General features: G+C 33.9%; 2 protein-coding genes across 2 annotated transcripts; one reads left to right on the top strand and one right to left on the bottom strand.

Moving 5' to 3' along the window:
* Nucleotides 1–5190: 5190 nt before the first annotated feature.
* LOC123220452 (extra-large guanine nucleotide-binding protein 1-like) lies at nt 5191–11678 on the top strand. Its single transcript, XM_044642675.1, has 8 exons — nt 5191–6709; nt 6795–6932; nt 7041–7145; nt 7243–7428; nt 8215–8395; nt 8628–8860; nt 10186–10349; nt 10874–11678. The coding sequence occupies exons 1-8, from the start codon at nt 5450–5452 to the stop codon at nt 11463–11465; spliced, it is 2859 nt and encodes a 952-aa protein (XP_044498610.1). The 5' UTR covers nt 5191–5449; the 3' UTR covers nt 11466–11678.
* A 2488-nt stretch (nt 11679–14166) lies between these two features.
* LOC123222041 lies at nt 14167–18247 on the bottom strand. The gene has a single exon (XM_044644962.1). It carries the CDS (start codon nt 17528–17530, stop codon nt 14708–14710), a length of 2823 nt encoding a protein of 940 aa, XP_044500897.1. The 5' UTR covers nt 17531–18247; the 3' UTR covers nt 14167–14707.
* Between the last annotated feature and the right edge of the window lie 2063 nt (nt 18248–20310).

Here is a 20310-nt window from a genome sequence, read left to right as displayed (position 1 = left end):
TAAAATTTTTTTATACAAAACGACGTCGTTTTGATCAATATATATTAAAAACGATATCGTTTTGATAATAAAAAATGAGCCGAACCGAGTCGAGCCGCACCGAATCGAAAACGAGCCGAACTCGAGCTGCCCATAAATAAATCGAGCCGAGCCCGAGCTCAACTCGGCTCGAATCCAGCCCTACTCTTACATCATCTATAGTTATTTCCTAATAAAACAAAGTTGTTTCGTAAGATAGCTTTTCTTGTGTTGTGACAATAACCTTATGGCTAACTTGGGCAATCATCTCCACTGGTCATGCTGTGACATAAAATTTCTTATGTTGTGGCATGAAATCTTTGCCTTCATATCACATAATCTATAATGCACTTCTCTAGAAGTATTATTCTCGAAGTTAATTGCTACTTCACATGACTTAATATGCATGATATACTTATAAAACATACAGAAATAAAACATTTCATAATTACTAAAACACTTTAAAATAAAATCATTCTATCAAACGAAAACATCATAAGATGTCTTATATAATAAATTCATAATATAGTATGTAGTTCTTAAATAATAAAAACATAACATAAATGCATATTATCAAACATCACAGTTTAACGTCATGACGAATATAGTCTCATACACCACCTCAATTGACTCGTTGTCTCGCAATTGCCACATCTAACTTTTACCTTCATAACAATTAAAAAAAACAAATAAATGATAATTACTTAATAAATGGGAACGTGTTAATTTCTTTTCATTGAACTTTTGAAGATGGATTCAAAACCTTTCCAGCCACCTTTCCAGGCTATACACACACACACACACACACACACACACACATACATATATGTATATATTTATATATTTATATATATACATAAGCCAAAGAACTATTTCCCACCCAAAGTATGTTGTTATCTCAAGTTTCCCTTTGTTAATTTTGAAAATCTTATTTACTCACTTATGAATAGTTAAAATTAACAGTTTTAATCATAAAATCGTTATTTTATCTGTAATATTAAAAATAAATTAAAATTTAATTTAGTTTTCCCTCCTTAACCCCTAAAAACTAATTATTTTCTCCCGAGGCCAAGTTTTAAAAAATAACATTCCCCCTTAGGGTTTAATTTTCAATTCTCGACGCCATCACCGATGACGAAACTTTCCCGACGCATCACCATGCTCTGACAGTCTCTCTTCCCTCTTTTGAAATGTCGATTGACACAGATCTGCCTAGAAAGATGAAGAGCTCTGTCTCCTGACGAAGCTCTTCGATTTTCTAGATCAAATCTGTGTTAATCGACATTCCAAATAAGAGAAAAAAGACCGTCGAAACATAGTGATGCATCAGGGAATTTTAGACATTGATAATGATGTCAGAGATTGAAAACTAAACCCTAAAGAAAATACTATTTTTTAAAATTTGACCTAGAAAAAAAATAATTAGTTTTTAATGGTTAGAGAGAGAAAAAAAATAAAATTTTAAGAGGTTAAGATTGTGTTAATTTTAACTATTCATAATAAATAAATAAGATTTTTAAAATTAATAAGGTTAACTTTGAAATAATAGCATACTTTGCTTTCGGTTATCCCATCTATATATATATATATATATATATATATATATATATATATATATATATATATATATATATATATATATATATATATATATATATATATATATATATATCAATCCTAAACCTATTGATGGACAGTCAATACCCTTTTGTTTTATTCTGTCATTTATTCCGTCTTGTCTTTTCTTATCGGAAGTCCATGATTCTTTAACTCTAAGAGGGCGTTTGGTTTGGGTAATATTTGATTACTAAAATAGAAAGATTACCTTGAAGATAGATTACTTAAAAGATTACTGGGTATAAATGATTACTATGTTTAATAAAATTTGATAGGTATAAATAATTATTGTGTTTGGTTAAAGGTAATAAAAGATTACTAGTAAAATATTTTACTTAAATGCCCTTGAATATAATTATTTTTAAATATTTTTTATATTATTTGTCATATTAATTAAAAATAAATTTATTTTTATCTCAAAAAATTAATAAATAATAATTTTTCTATAATAAACTCAAGATTATTCTAGTAATCTTTAAATACCTAAGGTGAAGGTGGTAATCAGATTACCACTTCTATTATCTGTCACGTCAATATTGGTAATAAAAGATTACTATAATCTTTTAGTACTGACAAATCAAACAAGAGAATAAAATATAGATTACCAAAGTAATCTTAAAAACCTTTAACTAAGCGCACCCTAAGTCATAATTGTCATGGTCCTCATCATTTTACCCTTCTGTATCCAATAGAGCACAACTCTCACAAATTTGCTTTTTCATTTTTTCTATAATTTAATATATAAAAAATGATTATTATACCTTTTTATAATTAATATATATTAATTGACTTAAATTTTACGAAAAAAAAAAAAGTGTTATTTAAAAGGGAAAATGTTTTTAAGTCAAACATTTGGTTGTAAAGTGTTTAAAAAAAAAGTTATTGATTCATTTTCTACAAATAAATTAACTTAGTATTATCACATCCCCTTAAAAGAGTATTTGATTTGGATAATATTTTATTATTATAGAAAGATTACTTTAAACATAAATTACTTAAAATATTATTATGTATAAATAATGACTATATTTAATAAAATTTGATAGGTATAAATAATTATTGTATTTGATTAAAGATAATAAAAGAATGTTAGTAAATTATTTTACTTAAATACTCTTAAATATAATTATTTTTAAATATTTTTATGTTATTGTTATATTAATTAAAAATAAATTTATTTTTATCTCAAAAAATTTATAAATAATAATATAATTATAATAAACTCAAGATTATCTTGATAATATTTTAATACTTAAGGTGAAAGTGATAATCAGATTATCACTTATATTACTTTTCACGTCAGTATTGATAATAAAATATTATTGTAATCTTTTATTATTGACAAAGTAAACAAGATAATGTAAGTAATAAAAGATAAATTATCCAAATAGTCTTTAAATCTCTAGAACCAAATGCTCTCTAAAAGAGACTCAAATCCGAAATAATAAAATTATATAGATTTATTTTAAATATATATTTAATAATGGAAAATTATATTAACAATAAAACTATGTGTACCCATTTTGGGTACACAAATGTGTACACATTTATATGTGTCATCATGTGATTGGATGATTTTGAATTAAGAATAAAACAATAATCAATCATATGATGACACATATGAGTGTGTATATATTTGTGTACCCAAAGTGGGTACACATAGTATTGCTCTTATATTAAATGCCCATTTTACCTTTTTATTAAGCAAAAATGTCAATTTCTCCTATTCCTAAACAAAAATACCCTAATTTTTTTAAAATATCAAAATTACCCTTCACCACATCTATATAAACTCTCTCACTCTCACTCTTATTACATAAACTTTTTATATCACTTAAACACTCACTCTCACTCTCATTTTTACTTAATATCAATTATTACGAGTTTGTTTAAAAGGAAAAAGTTTGTATTTCTAAATTCAAATCGAAAAAAATCAATTCGTGAAAAAAAAAAGTATTTATATGAATCTTAACTCAAAACTTAATTTTATTTGTTAAATCTAGTTTGTATATCATGTAAATGGGCATTTGGATATTTGATAATAATTTAGAGGTTAAACAAAATGTTAGAAAAATATGAAGGATATTTTGATATTACACAATATATAAAAGATTTAAATAACATGTTAAGAATAAATAGATATATTGAAATACTCTAGAATGTCAACAATAAAAAAATCACTTGAAAATATGAAAAAACAAATTTGAAATTTGAAAACTACACACTCAAATAATTTAGAAACGAGAAAACCAAAAAATCGATATGAAATTTCATAATTACAATATAAAACGGTCTAAAAAAACACAAAACTAAAGAGACAGATGTCAAATTTGAAAACTACATATCAAAGGAGTCTACCTCAGTCACAAACAAGCTCAAAATCATAAACACTGAAAATCCTAAATTTATTCAAATAAAAAAACTACATAATACACACTGAAACAGTTTTATTTAAGCCTCTAAATTCGGCACAATCAACAAAGCTAGTTGTCGTTATAGAGTTTGAAACAAGTTTCACATTGATATATTACAGGCCCTGTAACTCCTCTCGAATCAAAAGTTATGATCGTTCAAATTATGTCTATTACAGGTCTTATAGTTTAAAAAAAAAAAAAAGTCAATTTTCACTCAACCCACAGTTTTTCACGGTTTAGTGTAAATTTCCCACAGACCCCCGTGGATCTCCCCCTCTTCCTAGCCCCCCTAAAATTTTGAAAACGCTAAATTTCCTCCCCACCCCACGGGCGCCCATGGGAGATTACCATAACGCCAACAGATCTAACCCTTTTTTCGAACAAAAATCATCACTTCAACCTCTAATTTTAAGACAAATCAAATCCACATATCCAATAACATAAAATCCCTCAAAAAATTCAAGCAAAACAATCAAGAATCAAAATATTTTGTACATTGTTCAAAATCAGAACTCTAAACATTCAAACCTCAAAATCTCCTTCAAATCTCAATACTCTTAACAATAAATTGATTTAAACAAGAAGTGAGATAATGTACTATCCTTATTTATCATTTTCGGTTATTGAAAAACACAAAAAATTGATTAAAAAAATCAAAACCTGTTGTATTCGTGAGAGACCCATGAGATATTCGAATTTTTCTCTAAATTTGAGCAATAAATCCATGGAAAATACGAGGTTTATATATAATGATAGTTTAGTTATTTCTCAAATTAAAGACATTTTTACTTAATCTTTACAATTTCAGATAATTTTATTTAACACCTTTTAGTTTTAAGTTTTACACATTTATTATAATTTCCTTTTAATATATAAATCACCAAATAATAAATAATTTTAAATTAAATATATTATTATTAGTATAATCGAAAATAATATATAAAATATTATCCGTCTGAAAACTGGGCAGCAGGGAGTGGCCTTTTGGAGCCAAGGTAGCCAACTCAAAGGCCATAGTATCGAGATGCCAAATGCACAATGTAAAGAGACAAAAGTTCCCTGGACCCCACCTGCCCTGAACTAATTTTTTATTTTAATATATTAAATTAAAAAAAACTACAGATTCCCCACAGCCAACCACAGCTCTGCAGCTAGAGATGCTCTTGCTGGCTCCTTTTTCTTTTTTCATTTTTTCCCCAGCTCCAAAATATCCCTGCTTCTATTTTCTTTCGCTTTCTTTCATTTTCCATCTTTCTCTTACTTTATTCTTCTTCTAGGCCACCAAAACAATACCGGTCAAACTTCAAATTCAATATGAGATTTTAGGGATACGATTAATTATTTTAAAAAAAAAGAAAGAAAGGAAGGAAGGAAGAAAGATTGTTTGAATCGGAGAAAGAATGTCACCGGAGAGGGCTTCGCCTGAAGCTGGGGTCCAGTACTCTTTCGCCGCGGAATACGAAGGACCGCCGCTACTATACGATATTCCACGGGCTGTCCCGATTAACGTACAAAAGATACCAGTGGCCACCGTCGTTAACCAAGTGTCTCTCTCCGATAAGTTGGCGCTTCCGGTCGTGCAGCCCATATTGTCGGCCGATGAGTTCAGTAAGAATTTCTCTAAAGAGCTCAAACCTAGTACGGTTGTTGATAGTCGTGATTGCTGTGTTTCTAAAGTCACTGAACTAAAATCTGAGACAACTGTGTCTCCCACGTCTGTTATCGAGAGAGCAACGGATAATATCAACTGCCTATTGTCCGGTGAGTTAAGTAGCTCTGGCGCGTTAGAGTTTTCAAATTATGTGTCTGGTGATTTGATTAATAGTTCGGATACGTTAGATCGAAGTAATGAAAATTTACACTCTGGAGTAATTGAGTTTTCTGATAGCTTTGAGAAATCAAGAGACTATTCAGGGGGATTGGGAGAGTCGAACCGTGGGAATGAAAATTCAGACTTTAATGATGAACTCAACCAGCCTGATTGGGAGTCAAATGAGTCTGTTTTGAGTATGGATTATCCATCTTCACGAGTTTCATCTCTTAAGACTGGAGATTACTTTAATAGAAGTAATAATGATGATGATCCTCTTTATAATGGTGATGGTCGAAGAGGGCCAGTTGTTACTTTTCGTGATGTTACTTCTGATGATGGGGATAATGATGATGACGATGATGATGGTCAAGATTTTAGTCAGGATGTACCAAAGATCCTGCAGAGAGTTAAGAGAGAACCTGAAACAAGAGGGAAGAAAGGCTCATGTTATCGGTGTTTTAAGGGGAACCGCTTTACGGAGAAAGAGATTTGTATTGTTTGTGATGCAAAATATTGTAGTAATTGTGTGCTTAGGGCAATGGGATCAATGCCGGAAGGAAGGAAGTGTGTCACATGCATCACATTTCCTATCAATGAGGCTCAGCGAGGGAATTTGGGGAAATGTTCTAGAATGCTGAAGCGGTTACTTAATGAGTTGGAGGTTAGGCAAATAATGAAGACTGAGAAGTTGTGTGAGGTGAATCAGTTGCCACCGGAGTATGTTTGCGTGAACGGAAAACCTCTTTGTCAGGAGGAGTTCGTTATATTGCAGAGTTGTCCTAACCCACCAAAGAAACTGAAACCAGGAAACTATTGGTACGATAAAGTATCTGGTCTTTGGGGAAAGGTGAATATGGTATATTTAAGACATTTCATTTCTGGAAAGTTCAGTCAATCTTTCTGGATATTGATGCTTCTTCTAAACTCTGCAGGAGGGACAGAAACCGTCGAAGATAATCAGTCCCCATCTGAGCGTTGGCGGTCCAATCAAACCAAATGCTAGCAATGGAAACACACAAGTTTTCATCAATGGGCGGGAGATTACCAGAGTAGAATTAAGGATGTTGCAGGTTGAAATTTATAGACTTAGGCTTGTTTTTTTCTCCCCTCCACCCCCCTCCCCCTATCAAAATCAGTTTCCAGGAATGTTAAAAGAAGCATTTCGTTCAATATCACAGTTGGCAGGTGTTCAATGTGCCGGAAATCCACACTTTTGGGTGAATGAAGATGGATCATATCAAGAAGAGGGACAAAAGAATACTAGAGGGTTTATTTGGGGCAAGGTATGGTTTCTGTCAAAAATTTATTTTCTTAATTGTGTTTTGTCATTTTGTTTTGTTTGCATTGATTATGCATTTTTGCCTTTGTAATTCTTCTCAGGCCAGGACAAAGCTTGTTTCTGCCATCTTGTCTCTACCTGTTCCTTCGAAATCTTCAAATCTTGGCAGAGAACAAGTGAGCAGTCAGATTAGCAGATCTGTTCCTGATTATATTAAACGGAGAATACTTCAGAAATTGCTTTTAGTTGGATATAATGGATCTGGGACAAGTACTATATTTAAACAGGTACTTCTAATGGGGAACTTCTGTTTCTAAATTTACTGTGATTGCAATTTTTTTTTAGTAGGATATCCCTCCTCAATATAAATACAACATTAGATGAGTGTCATACCATTATTTATATGGACTTCCTTGTCTCTATTGAAAATAAATTTCAGTTAATTGACCAAACTGGTTTTTTTGAGTTACATTGCTAATAAGAGAAGAACTGAGGCAGGGGATTCCAAAATATTTGAGCATCATGCCATACTGATCAAGTACTGTTTGTGGCTACTGGGATAATTATAACATGTTTGCAGGAAATTTGGTATGTTTTGTGATGTGAATGTCTACTCTTATTTCCACGGGTGTTATGCCATACTGATCAAGTACTGTTTGTCAGTACCGGGATAATTATAACATGTTTGTGGGAAATTTGGTATGTTTTGTGATGTGAATGTCTACTCTTATTTCCATGGGGGTTTTAAATTTCTCTTCATCTTTTTTCTTAAAAGAATTAATTTTGACAAGCCCTGTAAAATTGTAAATAGTGACTTCTGTCTGGTCCCTAGTGGTAGGAATTAATTGATTTTTGGAGTTTACTTGATGGTTGTGCAACCATACCAATCCTACATAATTTTATCTGTCAATTGGAAAAGGGCAATAATTGAAACGTACACGTATAAGTGGACCTCTGCTTCAAAATGTATTGATTCTGAAGCCTTTTTCTTTGATTTCTATAGAGTATTTGTTGTCATAAAACATGGTAGTCACCGATATTTTTTAACACATTTATTATCTCAAAAATTTCAGGCCAAGATTCTTTATAAAGCTGTACCATTCTCAGAGGATGAATGTGAGAATATCAAGACAAAGATCCAGAGCAATGTGTATGGCTATCTAGGTATACTCCTTGAAGGTCGTGAGCGATTTGAGGATGAAGTTTTGGCTGAAAGGAGGAAGAAACAATCTTCAGATGAAACCAACCCCGATGGTGAGGAATTAGTGGTTGTCTTCTTCTATCTCCTTTTTGACTTCATGTTTATTGAATGCATATATATAAATACCCATCAAGTGTCTTATCACATAATTATCAGGTAGGACTTTATTGTTTAAAATATTAACTTCCAACCATGCCAGGGGCCACTTTCAGTATGGCTGTGTAGTTGTTTATATTTTGAGCTTACTTTCAATGAGTCTGAGTTGAGTTTTTCTGGTTCTGGTAGAGAGTTCTGATGGCAAAACTGTATATGCTATTGGCCCAAGGCTTAAAGCATTTGCTGATTGGCTTTTAAAGATTATGGTGTCGGGCAATTTGGAAGCCATTTTTCCAGCTGCTAATCGTGAATATGCACCATTGGTTGAAGAGCTGTGGAAGGATGCAGCCATTCAGGCCACTTACAAACGGAAAAACGAATTGGAAATGCTACCTAGTGTTGCTAGTTATTTTCTAGAGCGGGTACAATCTTGCTTGATATTCCAATGCTCTGTTTAATTTTTTACGTCATAAAGACTCATGCTTAAATTTATTGTATTGGCATGAAAATTTTTGTTCTTACAGTCTGTCGTCACTGACAAATTTAGAAGCGTAGCGCACGTAAAATTAGAGAAAATAACTGTGATTTAAAGACACTGTCAGATCCTGTTAACATGAATGGTTGTCTGGCCATTTGGCATGCATGTTATTTGTACATGATAACCTGGGGATTAAGAGGAAAAATTAGATTGATCTTGGACTCCCTTATGAGATTTTTCGTTGCAGCTAGAAAATGATAGTGAGATTTGGCTAAAGATCTTCAATGGCACAAGTTTTGAGACTGGTAAAAAGAAGCAAGGATTTTCTTTCTTTTGGTTTTTGTTTTAAATTGGAGAAAGAAAACACAAAGCCAATAAGGTCCTTTGTAGTTCCCCCCAAGATTCTAATTCTAATCGTGCTTGCACTGGGTAGTTGGGCCTAAAAACAGAAAAAGAAACATGTTGACCCTTCAGTGAATAGACATGCCCACAACTTTCCTGGACTTCCAGTTTGTTATAGAAACAAATTATGTTGAAGCAGATCCTGACTAAATAGCATCAATTAAGACAACTTTATTGTGAGCTTAAGACAAATGAAGCTCGGTTAGTAGAAGAGATCAGTCTTTCCTTTTTCAAACTTTTAAATTGAGTTCTGAACTGCTCTACAGTCTTGTCCCAACGAAAGAAGAACAAAATTTGCTTTATAGAAATTTTATGCTTGGATGATTTAGTTAATAAGATTTCAAGTCAACCCAGAAGTCTGTTTAATTGATGTGTCTGCATGTAGATTTCCCTAGTTTTAATTATGATAAACTGTATCTGTGTATACTGATGCAGGAGAGATCATTTTGATTAGTTTTGCTGCAATTAGTCGTAATCCCCGATATTGTGAATATCAGCTCTTGGGAACCTTCTATAGATAATTGAATGAAAAAGTGGTTGTACGTTAATTTTATACCCCTTTTTTATAATCTGCAATGGCTAGAGAGGAAGGTTATTATATGAAAATAAGTCTGCTGCTTAAAGGTCATGTTAAATATAGGAGAGCTGACATTTTGGGCTTAGCTTTTTATGTCTAAAACTTTGACCTTAGAAAAAAGTAACTGAGGTGCAAAGTTTGTCAATATATCAAGCTCAAGCTGGCATGAAAGCAGCATCTTGATTGCATGCATGTGTTATGCCATAGGTACCTGGATTCCTTTTCTTTGTTCGGGATGGTAACTATGATTAGTGTTGTTACTGGTTCTAATATACTCTTTCATTCTTCAGGTTATTGACATATTGAGAACAGACTATGAACCATCAGATTTGGAAATCCTATATGCTGAGGGTGTTACTTCGTCAAATGGGCTTTCTTGCATGGACTTCTCATTCCCCCGCTCCGCTTCTGATGAGAACAGTGAAGCTGCTGATCAGAATGACTCTTTCCTTAGGTAAAAGTAAAAAAAATTACTAAGCCGCCACCAGTAGTTTTGTCTAGGAGGCACCCTGGTCACTTTCGGTGATCTGTATACTTAATAACATGTCTCTATGTTCCACCTAATTATGTGTGGCTTTGACTGGTTGGTTACCCATGTCACATTTGAAGTGGGGTGGACCTGCAATGGTCATTTATCTAGGAAATAGTGTCCGTCAAGAATCTTCTACACATTGCATCAGCGGTACTGGGGAAACCCACTGGCCTGAGATGTGTTGCTTTGGCACATTTATTTTGCTGAATAAGTTAGCAAACCACTCCACTGCTGCAACCACTTTTCTTTGGCTAGACTCAGTTTCCAGCACAAATTGATTAATGATTCCAATATACAACCTTAAAGATTCATCTTTTTGAACATTGTGATGTAAACTTTGTCCTCTGTTTCTGCCTTTTTAGTTTCTTTCTTTCTTTCCTATGTTTTTCTCTTATAAGTTATCTTCTTCACTGTCATTGAGATTATTCTCTGGTGTTGGTTATTAGGTACCAACTAATTAGAGTACAGGCCAGAGGCCTTGGAGAAAACTGCAAGTGGCTAGAGATGTTTGAAGATGTTGGATTGGTCATTTTCTGTGTAGCCTTGAGCGACTATGACCAATTTGCTGTTGATGGGAATGGATCTCTCAGTAACAAGATGATCCTGAGCAGGAAATTCTTTGAAAGCATAGTTACCCATCCAACCTTTGATCAGATGGAATTCCTTTTGATATTGAACAAATTTGATCTGTTTGAGGAGAAAATAGAGCGGGTACCATTGCATCATTGTGATTGGTTTGATGATTTTCATCCAGTGATTAGCCATCATCGCAGTAGTAGCAATAGAAACAGCGTCCATTATAACCCCTCACTGGGGCAGTTGGCTTTCCACTATATTGCAGTTAAGTTCAAGAGGCTTTATGCATCTCTCACAGGGCGGAAGTTGTATGTTTCAATGGTGAAGGGATTGGAGCCCAATAATGTTGATGCTGCCCTGAAGTATGCAAGGGAGATTCTTAAGTGGGATGAAGAAAGAGCCATCTACAGCCTGAGTGAGTGCTCAATGTATAGCACTGAGGCAAGCTCTTACTCTCATTGATTTTAATCAGAAAAGCTTTGTAAATGGGTTCTACATTCTCAGTGTACATATATTATAGCATGTAAATGAACACGAGATTGTTTCAATTCCACAATCAACAGCTGTAAGATATTGACACCAGTTTAGGTATTGTTTGAAGTGTCATGCAGATACTGAATTTATTTGTGTACTATAAACCCCATGGTGAGAGTGAAACATTAGATTTACATGTCACATGTTTGGAGTGAACCAATTACTTGACATTTTGCAGCTCATACTATATTTATGTATCCATGCCATTGATTGGTAGCATTCTCATGAGGTGATTTTCACTAACATTTAAAGTTGCTGAGGTGAAAATTGTGGATGCTATATTTATCATTGCAATGCTCACTTGCCCATTTCTTGTCAAACCTTTGCTTAAGATTTCCATGTCCATGAAGTGATAATCATATCATCGGTTAAAGACAGACAACTTAGGTATCCGACACTTTGGATTGAAGCACCCTATCATTCTGATAGGTTAAAATTCTTTGCCTGATTCAAATCTCACTGGTTAAGTTTCAAATTCATATATGATATGCATAACAATAAAATTATGCACATAAACAATAAAAACAAACTTTGAGTATAAATGATAACACATCACTATGTGATTGAGTGATTTTGAATTAGAGATAAAACAACGTCCAATCACATGATGATTACCATCATTTATACTCAAATTTGTACTTATTATTTATGCACATAGTCTTACACAATATTATACCGGCAACAATCTACTGATTTGGTTGAAGAATGGTCTGAATTCCATAAGTTAAACAAAAATGTTATCTATTCAATCAGAAGATATGCTCTGCCTTAAGCAACCAAATATGTGGCTTGTGTGGGCATTAGGCCTTTTTCATTCAATGGTTCTCTCTTAATGTATTTGTATACATTTTTATATGATGAATCTGTTGCCTTTTTCCTCTAAATGATAATTTGTTCTACTTTTGCATTTTTCTTCCACAGTCTTAATGATTGGGGTATTATTAATCTCTAATGTTTAGCATGTTTGAGATTTGGGGTCTGGGAAGCTGAAAAATGGGTTGCAAGAGAGATGCTTTTAAGATGGTCAGTTTTTGTCTCTACAATCCAAATTGGCCATTTGCTGTAAAAAGTTTACTTTCAGGGCAAAAGTAATGCAGTACCATTCGGTCACAGTAGAATAATAATATAAGATAGGGAATCAACAGTTTTTGTGATGTTGGAGGATCTGGCAAATTTAAGTGGGTTCCTCTTGCAAAAGCAACCAATATAACCAAGACAGGAAAGGCTTTACCTGGTGCACGCATGAGTCCTGAGTTTTGGTTGTAAGTTGCTATCATATGTTTCTTCCCTTGTTTAGTTACATGTACAAATCAATCTATCTCATTTGCTCACTTTTAATAATAAAAAATAACTAACAACTCGAAAATAATTCATTTTGGTTGATAACATTTGATGATATTGACGATGGTGACATGCCAAGTCTCCAAAATTTAATTTACAAGCCAGCTGCATAGGGTTGTCAACAGTTCACTGTCACCAGCAACCAAGTTCCTTTAAGAAGAAAGCTTCCCATCCCAGGGGCTGTCAAAACAGATAATAAAATTGGCATCACTCATCTTTTATGCAAATCTTGAGAGTTGGTTTTGTTTCTTTTATAGAAAGTAGGTCGAGAATCATTTTCATGTTATCAAAAGAAGTTTGCGGTGTATGGCATGGCCCCAGAATCGAAAAAAAGAAATTGCAGTGGATATTCATAACAGTTGGATTGTGTAAACAGAGCACAAGAATCTAGCATTGCAAAAGTAAATAAAAGAAAAACAAAGCTTCATGGGCATGGCCCAAATGTTATAATTGATATGACCCCATAACCTTGAGTCAGCCAAACTTTAATTTCTTCCACTTTTTCTGGGTTGATGATGAGCTTTTCATCATGCTGGGAATATCTTTTTCCTTTTAATATCGCGTCACAATCTCCTTGGTGCTTCATTTCACCTAATCTATCCTCATAACAATAGCCAGGTTCAATTTAATTAATTGTTTAGTTAAGCTTCAGGGTCAAGATAATAAGTACTACCCTGTGAGTCATGTTCTTGTATCTGCAACTTCAACTAATGTAAACTGATTAAGACCTGATGATTATCACGTGTTAGACTGATTAAGACATAGTGTTTATCATGGATTTAAACTATCAGACGAATTTTCCCAAACTCTTGATGTTAGTCAAAAGACCAAACATTGTTTTGTGCAAATTATGGTAACCGGCCAACCCATACATGATAGAACAACCTTATGAGCAGAGGATACTTGGGAGCTTTACCATATAATAAGATTTGTTCCCTCCCAGTAGGATGACAAGAAATTTAAATACACAAAAATATTATAATAATAATAATAACAATAACTACTTTTAAATACACAAATAGATACACACATAATATGTCCTCATGTGATTAAATAACTTTGAATTAATGACAAAATAATATCTAATCACATGATAATACATCATATATATACTTATTTGTGTATGCAAAAATATGTACACATATTATTGTTAAAAAAATAATCCCCCCACATAAAGTTGACTCCCAGAAAAATGCTCCTTGAAAATTACATTTACATCAAATTTAAGAGCCTCCTCCAAGTATAACAACTCCTGTCTAGGGTAAACTACTAATATGCAGATTGAAACTAAAATTCAATGTAGTGAACATGCCACTGGTATATTATATTAAACTGCAGCAGGCAAAAAGGACAAAACTAATGTTTACAATAGCAAGAAATTTCATTTCTGTAGGGCATAAGGGGGAAGTTAAATGAAGAAGGTTGTTCCTTTAGAAATCTGATCCTGAGAAGACTTTTTGGGATGATACATACATCTAAAGCAAACTCTACAAGTGCCCAAAAAAAAGGTGATATTCAAGAAGCAATAGCAAATTCACTTGCCTCATAGCCAATAGTCTCCAAGAAGAACAAACAAACCAGGCTGCAGCAGTAAGAACTTTCTAGGTCTCTCTGGGGGCATCTGAATCTATTGCTTCGACTCAAACTCTTGCATCCTATAGTCTCAAGAAAAAACAAAAAAACCATGCTACACAGCAGTAATTCTTCATAAAACTTTCTTGGGGAGTCTGAATCTTTAGCTTCAACTCTTAGACTTCCAAAGTGATTTTTCTGTGCAAACGAGATTTCATCTTTCTTCAAACTGGACAAAGTTTTTCTACGACTGTTACTCATGCCTCCGAACCTTCTTCAACTGTTGGAAGTACACCTCTGATGAAGGCAGGGTTAAGGAATTTAGCCACAAAAGCCCACAACTTGTAAACATCCTCAAAGTTTGTCAAGAAACCAAGAGAAGCTGTAACTACCTCAACCCTAATGAACCCACCTTTCCCAACATGTTGACCATTCTCCATTGGCCTGTACAATGTTGTATCTTCGAGACCCGAGCGCTGCTTTTGAGGAGCATCGAATATCCGAATGTGACTGAGGAAACCAATGCCAAGATATATACCTTCTTTTTCTGCCAGCTTCTGTACAACCTCCGGATTGATCAACCCCCTTTCTCGGTCTCTCACATTGAAGGCCACTGCTGCACCCCTTTCATATTTTATTTTAGGGCCATAGATGTGAACCAGATTTGCTCTGCTCTCACCATCTGAACCAGAAAACCTTAGTTGCAGCAATGAAGTCACAAGCCAATTGACCAAAAACCGTAGCCGGAGGGTGGTCTTATTTAGACCTAACATATTAATATGATCAAGATGCCGGCATATAATCTCAGGCTCTTTGCGGTTCCACTCTTGTCCATCAACATATTCCACATCACTGGTGCAGTCTTCATCATCAAGGCTGGTTGCAGATACTTCTCCCAGCTCCAAAGTATGGCCTAAATGATCTCGGCGATTGTCTTCTGTGCTAAAGGATACCCTTCTCCCCCTGCTCGGATGTTCGTTATCTTCCAAACCAAAAAATCTACCCCCAGTATATTTACTCCCTTCCCTCCGCCCCAACAACCTAAATTCACCTTCTGTTTCCCTTCTTATAGCACTCTCCTTGATCTCAGAGCTCAAGCCATTTGCTGAACTGTGATGCTGCAGAACAGAACTTGAATTTTTGAGAAGAGAACCATTTATAGCAAAGCTGGATGCAGACTCGGTAGAAAGTGGCTTGCTGATACCAGGTTCTTCCTCAATTTCCCGAACATTTGAACGGCCTAGACCGTTATTGTTACTTCGGGAATTAGGGGTTTTTCCTGCAAATTGCTCTGCTTCAGGAACTTCCTTAACACAGTCCAATTCCTGCGAAACTGATCGAACAGCAGCATCAAATGAGAGCACATGATGGTCACCATTTGGACCCAAGTTTAACTCTTTGTCATCATATATTGGGCTGCCATAAATTTTTGATGTTGGCTTTGGAGAGAGTCGCTTGTGATTCTTCCTGCCACTGAACCAAACAGGTGGTAAGGGAGATGCAATTTTGTGTTTGTTCAACTGGCCAGTATTATCAGACCCCAATGGACTCTGACCCAAATCAATCCACAATGAGTTGTCTGATGACTCATCTTCGCTGAAAACTGGACTTTTCATTACTTCCCCAACAGATATACTCTCAGATTCTTCAAATATGGTGCTCGTTCCATCCCTGTCAGAGCTGTTATCATGATCCACTTCCGTATCAAATACGTCTCTCACCTGAGCAGATGTGAAGGCACCAGAAAAGGCTGGTAACTGTGAACCAGGGCGAGTCTCCGATGGTTTATCACCATTCACAACAACCTCATTATCATCAACTCCAACCAATCTATCCAGATCATCAACGGAATCACTGAGGTACAAAGGATATTCAGGGGTTATCTTCACCATTCCAGAGCCTGTACGCCCGGATTGATTCTGAAGGCTTCCCATCACAGATTTCTTTATTAGAAGGCACCCGAAGCCAGTAGGGTCATAACCGAACACCTTATAAAATGATGTGATGATGAAATCTGGCCGGAACAATGACAACCCAAGTGAATCCATATCTTTAGGGCCCAATGACCCAGCATCAAGTAAGACATGCCAATGATTTTGCTGAGCAAGTGCCATCCATTGATATGAGTATTTAGCCCCCGTAACTCTAGACTGCACTGGAAACACAAACAAGCCAACAGCAGAATCCTTCTTCCTCCTCTTCTTACTTGAAATCTGCTTTCTCAAATCAGTTGAACAAAGTTTAAGAGTTGGCCATTTAAACCATGCACTTTGAACTTTTGCCCCCTTCTCCTTAGCACTCTGAGCCATCCAATTCACAGATTGACTCTCATGATCAAACATGGTCAATAACCTCTTGTTGGTTTGAAAAGGGTAGGATTCAGCTAACAATTTAAAAGCAGAGCCTCTGCTCACAGTGAAAACAAGACCATACTCATTTTCAGGAATGTTCAAATGATCCATAATCCTGACCTTTATATCATGTTCAACGCTTCCTTTCTCAGCACCACCATAAAGAGCATGATTACTTAAATTTGCAGTTATCTCAGACAAACTAAATGTAGACGATTCCCAATAATGCAAAGTCTGAACAAAAGAGAAAAGACCAAATCCACAGTAATCAAGGCATACCTTAGGTGATAAATGAGAATACTCATTTTCCCTCAAATGATCTATCTTCTCAGATGACTGATATTTGGGATACATTGTCAAGAACTTGTTCCAAACTTCACGGAGGTCAGGAATGCTATCTTCTGACTCAAAAACTCTCTCCGCAGCCAATGAAGTGGCTCTCAAGAACTCACGCTGAGCGTGGAGTCTTGCAAGAGATCTTGATCGGCCTAAGCCCTCATCTAAATTGGTAGGAGACTCGGACTCGATATCTTGCGATTTGATAAGTGAGCCATCTTCAGAGGCTTCGTCAAGTGCTTCTCTAAGCCTGTTCTCCTCAAGTTTACGAAGAATTGATGGGTTTCTCTTAATATCAACTGTGGAATCAGACCCATCTTTTTTCTTGCTGCTCTTCTTCTCCAAGATTAGAGAAGCACAGTGAGCTATAGGCTTCCACAGTGAGAGATGCATTAACAATGGTTTCAAGAATCAAACTTACACAAAACCCAGAAAGGAAAATCAGATTAAGGTATAACAAGAACGAAAATTTATTTACTTTTTAGCCCATCTAAAACAAACCCAGGAAACAAAAATACGGATCTTGAACCTAGATCAAGAAAGCCCTAAAAGTGAATGTTTTTAGGAACCCATCTACAATAATTCCATATGAAGAAAAAAAACCAGAAACGTTGACACAAGTGAGCAGTGGATCAAATTCAACAAATTTCAGGTGTAAACTCACTAAAATTAAATGCCCCAGAAAGAAAAAAAAAGTCAAACCCCTCAAAGGAAGAAAGAAAGGGAGTCAAAGTCTCAAACCCTACACCACAAAACCCAGATCCCAAAATTTACAGAGAAACACTCACAACCAACATAAGAAATAGAGAACACGCTGAAAATGAATGTTAAAAAAATGGTTTGATCGAAAATAATAGAAAAACTGCTTTTTTTTTTTTCCTCTTTAAATGTTCACTGCAAAAGAAATAAAAGCTAAGAAAAGCTCTCCACTGCACATGCATCAAAGCTCATTTAGTTTTGAGAAGAGTAAATCCAAAAATATACTAGTACTGATACCACCACTCACATTGACTATTTCTCTCACTGCAATCTTCAACCATAACCTCTCTTAACAAACAGTGAGAAAGGACATTGACTTTCGCAAACCAAATGTAAAGGGCTGTTACAGTTTTCTTAATTAATTAATTTATTGATGATTCAGTTTCTGATCTCCCAAATTTTGATTATTATTATTATTAATTTATCTGATTGGTTATGGTAGGACCCACTAAACTGTTCTCCTATGAACAGTCTTAGCTAAAAGTCAAAAAATCAGCTGGCTGGTAAAAGCTGTTTCCCGTCAAACTACGCACTCTGAATCCTTCTCCTTTCAATCTCTCAATTTAATTGCTTGTTTACTGCTATTTCAGCCTCATGCGTTGATTCATCAATCAGTTTCATACAGGGGTCAAAGAAATATTGTTTTTTCCTTGAATTATATACTAATTTGATTGATAAATTTATGTTTTCTTGATGAATGTTAAATGTAATTATATCAGTTAATGATATTCATATTTAAGCTTAAATCCAGAATTTCTGGTCTGATGCATGTTTAGTATAAAATTAATTTTTTGGTTAGCTTGTGGCAGGTAATTTGTATTTTTATGAGGCTTGAGTTTTGACGCACACAAAAATTTTACAAATAAAATATTTATATATCACAGGTGGGCAAACCAATTTGGATACAAACTGTTGATACCATTTTAATCCATTATAAACCAATAAAGAAAACCCAATTTGACATTTTTAGTCAACTCTAGCATGAGGGATTCAATATTAAAGAAGAAGAATTTAATTATCCATCTCTGATCCAAAAGCTTTAAAGCTTTTACAATCATTGGACCAAATAATTTAAAAGTTTGATTTTAATATATTATAAAAAATGATTTAAACTCATCCTCTCGCTCGCATATAAAATATTTTTTTCATCATTGAAACTACCATTTAAGGGTTTTCTCTACCTTTTTCATTTTGTTCAATTATGTACCATTTGATTTTAGTTGAGTTTGTGAATATTTAATCGAAGACAGGCAAAAATGGACCATTACTTTTTATTGGACCAAGGATAAATGGTAAACCCTATCGAATTCAATCAGAAGAATGTTGTCTGCTACATTAATTCTTGTTTGTCAGGCCAAAAGCAGTGACAGCACCCACTAAATATTTCACCCTAAAAGTTCATCAACTTTATCTCCCCTATGAACAAAGTGGTAAAATTTGCAAATTAACTCTCTTAATCTTGGTTATTAAAAGAAAGCAATGCTGTTTCTCTTTTACTTTTCAAAACTGTGCAGCATGAGATAAAAATTTGTTATGCTATTTTAAAAGGAAGTGCATCAAACAAACATATCAGAAAGACAAGCACACAATATTTTTCTAAATTTAAAACTCAATTTATCTCAGTGCCCCTCACAACCCCAGAAAAAGGATAAATAATAACTCAGACTTAGAGATCCAAAGATACATAATCTCGGAGAAAGATTTTGTGGCGGCCAATTCAAACATATTTTCATATTCATATGATGAGATTCTGAGTCAACCCATAATTGTAATGATAAACTGCCCATCAATCAATCAGAGACGGTGGGTGGATGGTGAGTTGATGAAGCACTCACCCACACATGTTCAACATTTCCTCATACACAGTATAAGTAGGTATAAGAATATATCTTATATTATAGATATATCATACTATATAATATATATTTTTGATATAGATCGATGTACTTTTTAAATAAAATTATGGTATAATAAGAACGTATATGAAAAATCTTACATTTCAAAGATTTTTATGATATTTTATAAAATAATGACATGTTAATTAAATTATTTTTAAAAAAATTATATCATATGGTATAATACACGATTTAACTATTATAGATGTGAGTGGTTAAACAAAATGACCTCAAAGGTTAACAAACTTATAAAATATTATAACTTAGAAGAAAAATCTAAGTTTAAATGTTTATCATATTTGTAAAATTTTAATTTATTTAATATAATAGTTATGAATCTAATCATTATATTTAGGGTATTTATAAAAAAAAAAAAATGATTTGAATGGATTTTTCATTATTTAAAAACCCATTTTTTTCATATGATATTTAAATCGCTAGCTCGCATAAATAATACGTATTTAAAATTTTGTTATTTCTGTTATCTTGTTAATGTTGTTGGTTAAATTAATACATCCT

This window comes from Mangifera indica, chromosome 1 (assembly GCF_011075055.1).
Source record: "Mangifera indica cultivar Alphonso chromosome 1, CATAS_Mindica_2.1, whole genome shotgun sequence".
Lineage (NCBI taxonomy): Eukaryota > Viridiplantae > Streptophyta > Magnoliopsida > Sapindales > Anacardiaceae > Mangifera > Mangifera indica.
This window is presented reverse-complemented; position numbering and strand designations above follow the sequence as displayed.